Source organism: Globicephala melas, chromosome 9, assembly GCF_963455315.2.
Source record: "Globicephala melas chromosome 9, mGloMel1.2, whole genome shotgun sequence".
Taxonomy (NCBI): Eukaryota; Metazoa; Chordata; class Mammalia; order Artiodactyla; family Delphinidae; genus Globicephala; species Globicephala melas.
The window spans coordinates 22,957,454-22,969,865 of record NC_083322.1 but is presented as its reverse complement, the minus strand read 5'-3'; the positions used below and the strand labels follow the sequence as shown (position 1 = coordinate 22,969,865).

At 40.4% G+C, this 12,412-nt stretch overlaps 1 protein-coding gene across 3 annotated transcripts in view; it reads right to left on the bottom strand.

Moving 5' to 3' along the window:
* The window catches only part of TNPO3 (transportin 3), an 81,101-nt gene extending 68,895 nt beyond the window's left edge, over nt 1-12,206 (bottom strand). The window contains exons 1-2 of one of the 3 annotated variants that reach the window (XM_030853773.2): nt 11,719-12,205; nt 66-226 (exon numbers count right to left, since the gene is read on the bottom strand). Coding sequence is in view for 2 of the 3 variants with exons in the window: in XM_060305346.1 (XP_060161329.1) it covers nt 11,719-11,838 (120 nt within the window). In the remaining variant the exon portion in view is untranslated. Of the gene's footprint in view, nt 1-65; nt 227-11,718 lie in introns of all 3 variants that reach the window. The other 2 variants (XM_060305346.1, XM_030853771.2) reach the window with 2 other exon arrangements.
* Nucleotides 12,207-12,412: the final 206 nt, after the last annotated feature.

Genomic DNA, 12,412 nt, shown 5'->3' with positions numbered 1-12,412 from the left:
TCTGCTAAGCTGCAGAAAGAAGAAAGGAAAAGGGATTCTTTACAAGGAGAGAATAAAGCACTTACACTTCATAGGACTTTCTAGCCACAGATGCCAGGTGCTACCCACTGAAATCCAGGCTTGGACTAAGCTCCACATTTCTGAAAGGACCATCTCAACCGAAGCCTGGGGCTCAGAGTCAGCAGGAGGAAGCTGCAGCTCCCACTAGCAGCACATTTCAAAGAGGCTGCAACAAGAGAACATTTTCCATTTAAGCAACTAATTCCAATCTTCCATTTCACAAAGCAGTAGCAGAACAGGCCTTTATTATCAGTCTTTTCAAAAGATATTTCCATGACTATGTGATGAATATGAAGCAGGCTATGGCCCAGCAATCCTTTCACTAACATGCTCTAAGTCTTTCATTATACTTCACAGCAGATCCTAAAAGTACTTTCCCTTTTTTCTTTAACGGTCACGACTGCTCCAAGACTCACTTCTACACTAACAGTTCTAAAACTGCCTAATCAACGGAAATCACTGAGCAGACCCTTAACATTGCAAGTACACACCCAGATGGGGGGGGGGGCCTAAGGATTCATCAGCTGCCAAGAATCAGAAGCAGATTAGAGCTGCTAGTTAATCCTATACAAAAACTCCTCAAATTAAGCAGCATTACTTAAAAATACTTCACTGAAAACAGAAGAGCTCTGGCAAATAGAAAATTAGGTTCTGGAAATACAAATATTTCAATGAAATTTGATAAGTAAGAATAAATGTGTAAGACTGCTGTACTTTTTAAAAACATTTCAATTAGTGAATAATACATCTATTAAATAAAGATTTATAGTATACTGGAAGGAGGAGCAGACCAGGCAAGAGCACAGTAAAAAGAACCCCTAAAAAACAGTCAATCAGACACTGCAACATTATAGACACATGCCTTGTACCAATATGGTATAGAGCTAGATAATCAGAATTTCCCAAATCAAGAAAAAGTCATTTTCATGAGACAGGTAAAGAACAAACTAGTCTTATTAACCTGAAAAAGAGAAAGGAATTTTTTGTCAGTCAACTGTCTTAAGTTTTTGTATCTAATCCTTTATGAAAATTTTACAAATTTAAGATAAATTGCTAGGTCTGTCACAAGTACTTTCTGATGGTTTTCAGAAGAGAAAATGGTATGAATGGATACTAGGAAAAATATAAGCTATAGATCTCAAAAGAAAACCATCACTACCTAAAATTGTTATCTTTCAAAATAATTTGTTTTGCAAGATGGTCTGAAATACAGAAACTATGGTGAAATGAAACTTAGCTAATACCTTCACCACAGCAGTGATGAGTAAACAACTCCCAACTCCAAAAGCAGAGTGTAAGTGAAAAATAATCATAAAGCCCCAAGCAAGCTCCCAGAACCATAGACTACCCATGTATGCATAAACAAGTTTTCTAGAAGCAAAAAAGCTCATTTATAGAGATAAGTTCAGCCAATTTACATTTTCACAGCCATCCCCATAATAACTGAATAGATAATTAAGAGGGAGATATTATTTCCCTTATAGGAGGAAAGAGATTCCTGGCTAAAAATAATTCTTTAAAACATCATAAGCTATTCAAATTCCAGGAGAAATACTCAAACACTCTTATCTTCAAGACAATGTTGGAAGATGGTAGTGCCCATATGCATTACTCTATCTTGATCTCAATGAAAGGAATCAGTAAGACCAAATGACTACAGCACTGCACGCTGTGGTCTCCTGAGTTTCTGAGGAAATCCCAGTATTTCTGGGACAAGCATTTTCAAACAATCCTGTGTCATAATGGCCTCTATCAAATAAACTTTGGCTCAAATCTGTAGCTGTGGCTCACACATAATATGATACTGAGAAATTTTGCCAAAATTTTTCCTCAACAACTGTAAAGAATCCCTATCCAAATTAAAAACCCTCAGCCACCTATGCATGTGAATATTAACCTCAAGAACGGCCCTGAAAAAAGAAAAATAAATCTGGATCCATAAGGTCAGCTTGGGTTTTGAGTGACTGAAGCATTCATTCCTTGATAATCAATTCACTGTGGGCCTTACTAATTATATTAGGCAGCCCTGCTTTAAAAGTAGAAAATGTTGGGCTTCCCTGGTGGCGCAGTGGTTGAGAGTCTGCCTGCCGATGCAGGGGGCACAGGTTCGTGCCCCGGTCTGGGAAGATCCCACATGCCGCGGATAGGCTGGGCCCGTGAGCCATGGCCGCTGAGCCTGCGCGTCCGGAGCCTGTGCTCCGCAACGGGGAGAGGCCACAACAGTAAGAGGCCCGCGTACCGCAAAAAAAAAAAAAAAGTAGAAAATGCCAAGCTTGAAACCATTTCAAGCTTTTGAAGCAAATGGGTAGCCCATGTGAAGGCTTCCTGAAAGCCAAAATATAGAAAATGGATTTCCTTTAGTCACCGGTCTCTATTCCTGCCTATCTGAGCAAGTTTTATAACAATTCGTATAAACCTGAAGAATGAGAGTACTATCAGACATACTAAGCATACACTAACACAATGCTGAAGATTCAAGTTTCTTAACTGTATAGAAATATGAGATGTCTAGCTTAAGGTTTAATAAAAAATGCATTATAGTGTTAGAAAACTCTGAGTGCTTATGTAAAAACATGTACCTTTTTAAGACTAGTTCTAAGTGTATTCTGCTTTAGGGCCATCTGTATAAATGGTGTTAACTATGGCTGAGACAGAAAATACAAGTAAACAGTTAATATGGAGAAAAACTGAAGAGTGCAGTGGGCTTGAAAAAAAAAGTAAAAAATATAATGTAAACTCTGTTAACAGAAAATTTCTTACCAAAAGAAAAAAAAATACAAATTTCATAATATTTTCATTTTGGGAAGTCTAACCAGAAAGACGAAAATTAAATCGGTACTTTCAAGGAGTTCTGCATGCCAAACACTACAAAACTATCCCCATTAGCAGTACTGTGAACTTCCAGTAAAGAGAAATAAAGCTTCTCTCTGGAACTTCACCTATATAACAATACAACACTCTCTGGTAATATTTCAGTACCAGGGTACAAGCTAGGGAAACACAGGAGAGGTAATCTGAGCAAGCGCAACTTTCTAAGAATTAAATGTTCTTAAGTTCAACAGAGCTTATGGGACTTCTCTGGCGGTCCACTGGTTAAGACTCCACGCTTCCACTGTAGGAGGCACAGATTCGATCCAGGTTGGGGACTAAGATCCCGCATGCCACATAGCTCGGCCAAAACAAAACAAAAAAACAAAAAAAACCAAGAGCTTAAAATTCTGTGAAATCTAGAAAATAGTATGTCAGTTCCTCAAAAAAAACAAAGAATTACCATATGATCCAGCAATTCCCCTTCTGGTGATATACTCAGAAGAACTGAAAGCAGGGACTCCAACAGATATTTGTGCACCTGTGCTCATAACAGTATTCACAATAGCCAAAACGTGGAAGCTACCCAAGTGTGTACCAACAGATGAATAGGTAAACAAAATGTGGTACACACAATATTATTCAGCCTTAAAAAGGGATGAAATTCTGACACATTCTACAACATGGATGAACCCTGAGAACACTATGTTAAGTGAAAAAAGCCAGTCACAAAAGGACAAATACTGTATGATTCTACTTATATGAGGTACCTAGAGTAGTCAAGTTCATGGAGACAAAAAGCAGAATGGTGGTTGCCAGGGGCTGTAGGGAGAGAGAAATGGGGAGTTAGTTAACTGTGTTTTAATGGGTACAGATTTTCATTTTTACAAGATGAAAAACGTTCTGGAGATGCATGGTGATGATGGTTACACAACAATGTGAATGTACTTAAAGCCACTGAACTACACACTTAAAAATGGTTAAAGTGGTAAATTTTATGCTATGTGTATTTCACCATAATTTTTAAAAAGGAATGAAATTCTGACATAGTCTACAACATGATGAACCTTGAAGATATTATTCTAAGTGAAATAAGCCAAACACCAAAAGGAAAATATTGTATCATTCTACTCATAAGGTAATTGGAGTAGTCAAATTCCGAGAGGAAAAAAAAAGTAGAATGGTGGTTACCAGGGGCTGAAGAGAGGAGGGGATGGAGAATTATTCTTTAATAGGTAGAGTTTTAGTTTGGGAAGACGAAAAAGTTCCAGAGATGGGTGGTGGTGATGATTGCACAACATGAATGTACTTAATGCCACTGAACTGTACGCCTAAAAATGGTTAAAATGGCAACTTAGAAAATGTAGCAGTATCCAGATTTTATATCCTGTTTCAAACCATTGACTCTGGTCCAAGGCCTGGGAAGATGAGAAATAAACTAATCCAAATACAGATGAATGCCACCAGATAACAGACTATCATGCCAACAGAAATACCATCACAAATTCTCATTCATAAGTTCCAATACAACAAGGACATGAAATGACTATATCTGCACTGTCCAAGACTTGGAATGTGGCAGTGCAACTAAGGAATTGATTTTAACTTCATTTTAATTAACTTAAATTGAAACAGCCACAATAGCCATGTGGGTAATGGCAATCATATTAGACAATATAGCCAGAGTGGTATACTATTCAGTTGAAAGGCCTTTGGTTTTTATCATTTACTTACACACTCCCATTTTCCAGCAATGCAAAGTATACAGTATTCCTATGTTCACTGAACTAACTGACGCCAAAGAAGTTGTACACGAACATTTTCTATTTTCTAGAAGGCTTGCCTTTCAAAAACATGTTTATGTTTTAAGAGTCACTTGACTGGGCTTCCCTGGTGGCGCAGTGGTTGAGAGTCCGCCTGCCGATTCAGGGTACGCGGGTTTGTGCCCCAGTCCGGGAAGATCCCACGTGCTGCGGAACTGCTGGGCCCGTGAGCCATGGCCGCTGAGTCTGCGCGTCCGGAGCCTGTGCTCCGCAACGGGAGAGGCCACAGCGGTGAGAGGCCCGCGTACCGCAAAAAAAAAAAAATGAGTAGCACAATTAATTAGCCCTATAAAGAGATGGTCTTTGCTTCCATTGGTTTCTGCACTGTCTACTAATTTTGGTTACTAGAGGTAGACAAAGGAAACTACTAAGTATTCAGAGCAGTCCACTGTTAAATAGGCTTCCTTTCAGATCTGTCTCAAAATAATTTTGTCTTTTAAAACACTTGGAAGACATCAGTGATATCTGCCTAGCCCATAAAACAAAAACATGGCTGTAGGCTGTTTCCAAGAATTTTGGTGGAAAAAAAGCTTAATGAATGTAGATTCTTCAGAAAATGGCTGTTTTATACAAATACCAGAGAAAGAGAAAAGATGCTAACTCATAGCATGGGCTGAACCATGTCCAAATTATACCGTTATAGCAAATCTATTGTCACCAGGATCATTATAACTATACTAAATGACCCTAAGATTAGTAAGTATGGGGAAGAGGGAAGTAAGGATAATAGTTTTTCAAAACGTATATTATTCAAAGTGGTTTTGAAACAAACCAGGCAAATTCTGTTCCTTACCAATTTCATTTTTTCGTTAATTTTCTTAGGGACTGTACAGTTTTGGATGCTACTTTATATGGCATAATTTTAGTTACTACATTTTCTGTTTTCAACTAAAGTAGATTTTTTTTTTCCCAGCCACGGTGCGCAGCTTGTGGGATCTTAATTTCCCAACCAGGGACTGAACCCGGAGCCCTCTGAGTGAAAGTACAGAGTCCTAACCACTGGACCACCAGGGAATTCTTTATCAATTTCAAATTGAAAATTAAAACACTATGCTACTACACTGCATGTTTTGTGACTACTCTAAAACAGATTTTTGGTTTAAAATGTCACTTAGTGACCACTTCAAGAAAGGCTTATTGTGTCAAAAAGTTCCTCTCCTTTTCTGTACTCAAGTCATTCAAAAGCATAAAATGAGGGTAATAAAAACTTATCTCATAAAGACTGCTTTTTAAAAAAAGATTGGAAAGACTGAAAATAGAGCATCATAGGAGACTGAATAATATTGTTTATTTTCAATCATCCATAGATATGTTAGAGAGAAGCAGCAAAAATAAATGAAATTCATAGAAAAAGACAAATCTGAGTCATCCAACTGCCCCTTTGGAGGTGCTACAAGCAGCTATGCATTCAGGAACATTTTTAAGAAATTGTGTGTCTACAGACTGCCAACAAACACATGAAAGAATGCTCAACATCACTAATCATTAGAGAAATGCAAATCAAAACTACAATGAGATATCACCTCACACTAGTCAGAATGGCCATCATCAAAAAATCTACAAACAATAAATGCTGGAGAGGGTGTGGAGAAAAGGGAACCCTCTTGCACTGTTGGTGGGAATGTAAACTGATACAGCCACTATGGGGAAGAGTACGGAGGTTCCTTAAAAAACTAAAAATAGAACTACCATACGATCCAGCAATCCCAATACTGGGCATATACCCTGAGAAAACCATAATTCAAAAAGAGTCATGTACCACAATGTTCATTGCAGCTCTATTTACAATACCCAGGACATGGAAGCAACCTGAGTGTCCGTCGACAGATGAATGGATAAAGAAGATGTGGCACATATATATTACTCAATGGAATATTACTCAGCCATAAAAAGAAATGAAATTGAGTTATTTGTAGTGAGGTGGATGGACCTAGAGTCAGTCATACAGAGTGAAGTAGGTCAGAAAGAGAAAAACAAATATCATATGCTAACACATATATTTGGAATCTAAAAAAAGAAAAAAATGGTTCTGAAGAACCTAGGGGCAGGACAGGAATAAAGACGGAGACGTAGAGAATGGACTTGAGGACACAGGGAGGGGGAAGGGGAAGCTGGGACGAAGTGAAAGAGTGGCATGGACTCATATATACTACCAAACGTGAAATAGATAGCTAGTGGGAAGCAGCTGCATAGCACAGGGAGATCAGCTCCATGCTTTGTGTCCACCTAGAGGGGTGGGATAGGGAGAGTGGGAGGGAGACGCAAGAGGGAGGAGATACGCGGATATATGTATAGCTGATTCACTTTGTTATAAAGCAGAAACTAACACACCCTTGTAAAGCAATTATACTCCAGTAAAGATGTTCAAAAAGAAACTGTCAGAGATCTTGATCTTTTTTTTTTTTTTTTTTTGCGGTACGCGGGCCTCTCACTGTTGTGGCCTCTCGCAGAGCACAGGCTCCGGACACGCAGGCTCAGCGTCCTTGGCTCATGGGCCCAGCCGCTCCGCGGCATGTGGGATATTCCCGGACCGGGGCACGAACCCGTGTCCCCTTTATCTGCAGGCGGACTCTCAACCACTGCGCCACCAGGGAAGCCTGATCATTTCTTAATAATCATGGTTTATTCCTTCAACTATGGGTATCAGATTATATAAACATCTGAAAGGATCCTACTGTCTATTGGGGGAGACAAAACAAATCTTCAAAAAGGTTAAAAAAATGATAAATACAATTAAAGTGCTTTCGGTGTTGGGGCAGGGGCAGAAATGACTTTCAGCGGAAGAGAATCTGTTAAGACTTTAAGGAGAAAGAATTTAAGCTAGCTAGGCTTTGAAAAGATGGGCTAGTTTCTTCATTTGAAGACAGGATTGGGGAAAAGTAATAGTAAAAGTCCAAAGGTAAGAAAAAAATTAAAATATCATATAACCAGACAAAGGCTGAATCCCCTCCCCACAAAAAACCATTTGCTTATTCCGGGAGATACTACAGCTGTGTGAATGCTGATGGGAAGGATCCAGTAAAGAGGGAGTTTTAGGATACAAGTGAGACACAGGATAACCAAAAGATCAAGGTTCCTGAGAATTCAGATAATAAGATGCAGAGCACTAAAATCGGACAGAAGAAGCAATTGGATACACATGCTCAAGTTCTACCAATCAGAGGTGAAGGGTTGGTGGTATATTGAAGAAAGGGATGAGAACGACAGTCCCTGGAAAAAGACAAGACCTAACAAAGAAAAAGGGCCAGTTAATGGGATAAGGTTTTGATGAAATTCAAGAACTAAGACTTCTGTTTAACACAATTTAACTGATTGAAACATCTGTTTGCCCTCAAATTCCCTCCAAAATCAGAGTAAAAAGATTTTTTTTCCCCAAGGATGAGAGAACCCACAAGGACAGAAAATGGAAACACGAATGGTATTAACAAAACTGTGAAAAGGAGAAAGCTGCTGGGTGACTGTTAACTCTCAGAGAAGGCCTGAGAAAGTTGAAATTTGCCTGATAGCAGGGAGGGGGAAGGGATAAGAATGGGGGAAGCCAAGAGGCAAACTAATTCCAAAATCCCAGTAAGGCTCAAGAATTAGAAGTACTGAGATACACCTGAAGACAGATGCACAGATAGAACAAATAACAAAGGAATGGCTTCAAAATCTGTGTAAGCGGTTTAGTTTCCTAGATTTTCTCCCTGACTCTGAGGGGCCAGGCTACTATACTATCCTCCCACCATCACAGAAAACTCAAGGTTTACTTTGCAGAGACTGAAGTAGAGTGACTCTGGACTCTTGGACAACAGACTCACCTAAGGACAGGAGTATCATACTGAAAACAGATTAAATAAACTAAAGTCTACATACTTAGCATTTAGATTCATCCTCCAGTTCATTCTCCTACCTGCCACTGGCAGCCTAGTTCATAACCTCCAGGCAGAAGACTAGAGAACTCTCAGGGTAAAAGTGGTCCAAGAAAAAAGACCAACAATGAGAGTGAAGAGATGAAGTTTCCCCTCTCAATTCTCTGTCAAATGAGGGAGTAATTCAAGAAAAGATCATGGGATCCAGGATTCAGCACATCCAATACAAGAAAGAAAAAGGAATTCCCTAGGACAGTGAGATGCCAGAATAATTATGCAAGAGACCTGGAGAACAACCAGGCCAGACTGAAGCAGGGAGATAGAGGGCTCTCGGGAGAGGTTTCCTTCCACCAAAAAAGTGTGAACATACTAAGAGGATATTTACACTTACTAACAGAGAGTTTGGGATGAATTACTGTAGATATATAGAAAATAAGGCAAACGTGAAAAAAAGAAAAAGGTAATGATTACCACCAAAAAAAAAGTTGCACAAAAAAGAAATTATCATGGTATACACACTTCATGATTCACAATGTGTAATGATTTAACCAGAAATGTGGTATACCTATGTTAACCAAAAATGTGGTATACCACAGGTATACCTATGAGTGATGGGGTGTGAGGAAGCGGAGGAAGCCTAAATCTTCATCTTTCATAGGAGAAACTATGAAACTGCTCTTTTTTCTTCCTAAATTTTGTAAAACTATTCCCATTTTATAACTTTAGAAAGTTTTTAAAGTTTGGCTTAAATCTTTAAAATTTTAACAGTAACTTTTATTACTAAATTAACAATAAATTAATAAGTTTTTTATTTTGATAAAATTAAAATTATGTAAGATTTCAAAAAAGTTAAAACTATTACATGACGTTACTTGAGATTCCTGAGCCAGCAAACTAGAAGAATTTAAGTTGGTTGTGTGATCGGAGCTCAATGCATGAGTTAGTGATTTAGGGGGGGGTTGGTGACTTTTTAGCAATGACAAGTTCCAAGATGTGACTGTGTGACCAGGTGGCTTAGAAAAAAGTAAAGGAATTAAGAAGCCAAAGTGTTAGCTGAATTGTCAATCCAGATGCTGAAGTTGCCTAAAAATTACGATGTGTGACTGTACTATTTTCCAGGTCCACTTTTCCACTCTTCTCTACCATGTTTTCTGCCCCAGTATGCTGACCTCTATGGAACAGATCAACAGGTTCCTGAGTCCCCTAGCTTAGGGTTAGGTTTGCCCAATGGGGAATCCCAGGAGGAAGTTAGGAGAATAAGGTGTAGATATTTATTCCTCCAGCTTCCTCCCTGCAGAATCACCTCATGCTGGCTATGCCCCTTCCACTGAAAACTACAATTCCTCTCAAGGCAGCCAACTCCGTACTTCTCCTGAGAGTCCAAGAAGTAACCACTCTCTCTCTTACCTCTTCTGGCTGTTAACAGCTTAGGGCTGTTAACAGTTTGGCTACAGGGTACTACACCATCTTTTGTGGTACCCCATTATATCCACATCTTTATAAACAGTACCTTTATAAAACAAACCCTCCTCAAATTAGCCTATTTCAAGTGTGCCATCTGTTCCTGTTGGGACCTGACTGTAAATACTGATAATAATGATGATGGTGATGATGTAAGGCTGTAACAGAGACTAGTGGAAACTAAGTGACTAATATTTAAATAACAATTACTAACATATTTTGAGTTCTAGGTTCCAAGAACTTTGTTAAGCTCTTTGTAGGTATTAACTCGTTTAAACATCACAAGCAAAGATGTTTTTGTGCCAAGCAAAGATTTTTTTTGTCTGGTTCATTTCCATATACCAACACCTAGCAGTTGCTGGTACATGGTAAGCACTAAAATACTGATTTAAAATACATACAGCAATAAGCAGGTTTAGTAGGGAAGGCTGACTTTTGGTATGGTGTAGCATTTCTCCTATTTTTACTTTGAAAACTTTAAGATAAGGGACGTGTGGCTCCCCAGATCACAAAAACTAACTAAACACTAAGACAGACCACATATGAATGATTTTCCTGTGTAGCCTACAGTGAGTCTTATTCCTTTCTCTTCCCATGTAGCCTACAGTCAGTCTTATTCCTTTCTCTCCCCATTCCTTTCTCTTCACCCAGGACTTGGGTTCCCGATTTTTTTTTTAAGTGTAATATTCAAAGTTGCAAATTTTTAAATACTTATTATGCACTCACAGCCTAGGAGCTGATTCAAAAGGGCAGAGCATCTTTAAGTACTAGTTATGAGTTTAAAAAAAGAAATGGAAGGGGAAGGAGCAAATTTTAAAACATACTTAGGCATATAAAATGCAAAAATAAGAAAGGTAAAGTCAGCAATATGACCAAGTACACATTATCACACTGAACTAAAGCACTGCAAGGGTAAGTAGGAAAATTAGAGGAGGAAATATAATACACGAGATTCAAAGAACGCAGAAATACAATAAGTGTAATAGGTTGCAATTAACCCCTCATTGGATGCTGACACAATTATCTGTAATAATCAAGGCAGCTACGATACCCGTATCTTATAAAGAAGCTAAAAATCAGGGGAAAGAGAAGGTTAGAAAACCAATATGCTGCAAAATGAGAACTGCAAAGATTTTCTGAAACGAGAATTGATTTTTTTTCTTTACGTTATGTTGCACTCCAAAACACGCGGAAAACTCACGTGTATAAGGATCTAGAAACCTGAGAAGTTTCGAGAATAATGTACTCAAACTAGAGTGAAAAGCAGCAAGAAACAGTGAGATGTAAGGCTATGAGTGGGAAGAAATTGCCGGAGTAACACCTGGACACCGAAGAGAGACGGATCAAACATCCTTAAGTGGAAGACAGAGAAAGACTGGGCTTGGATTTGGTTGAAGAAAGACAAAACGGAAAAGCAAGGCCTAAGAAACAAGTAGTAGCAAGGGTGAAACTTAGAGGACCAGATCGAAGCCACGAGCGAGAAGTACAGGACCTACAAACCAGATTCTACGGGGTGGGGAAAGGGCCACTTCGCGACCGGCCAGCTGCAACTAGTTTCCGAAAAGCCGCGTAGATGTAGCTTCGCAGCCCCACCCCGCGGCAGCAGCTCCTCCCCAAGGAAGACCTAAGAAGGCCAACGGCCGGGCGCCGGCTCCAGCCGAGGTCCCACCCCGCCCTTGCCCCGCGGCGCAGAATGGCCTCTCTCGGCCCCTCACCGAACGCTGCAGCTCCCCAAGCCAGAACGAGGCGCGCTCCTTTCCGCTGGGATCTGGGTCGTGGTAGAGCGCCTGCACTGCCTGGTACACGAGCTGCAATGTCGGCTTTGCTCCTTCCATGGTGGTAGCGGCGGTGGCGGCAGCGATGGCTCTGGTGTTTTCTCCCGAGGCTTCTCCGGCTGCTCCGCCTTCGCGCTTCCTCACTTTGTCGGCCACGGCCGCTCCCTGACTGGCGCCATCTCCTCTTTGGCCGTTACCAGGGCAGAGGGGTTCCCCGTTGAAGTTACCCCCTCGGAAACAGAGGTTAGATCGTATTCAAGTTCCTGGTTGTTGTTCCGATCTTACCACTAGACTCTAGACTTCTGAGTCTACACGCCGGTGCTAGCCTCTTGACCCGGTGACTTGCCCTCAGAAAGCTGTCCCGGCCCGACACAGACCATGCAGCATACCTCAGCAGCCTTTACCCGGACCGGAAGCGGCAGCACCAAAACCTTTGGCACACTTCCGCCTGGTGCGGCGTAAACTGCTTCCTTCCCTGCACGCCTCCTCTTGTCTCGCCTCCCCCTCCCGGAAGTGACCCTACCGGGCCGGGAAAAGGAAAGAAGTGGTTCTCTACTTCTTTGCGTCGGACTGAAGCCTTAGGACCCTCGTGGCTCCCACACCTGTGCAGCTCTCCTCTCCTTGGCAATGGATC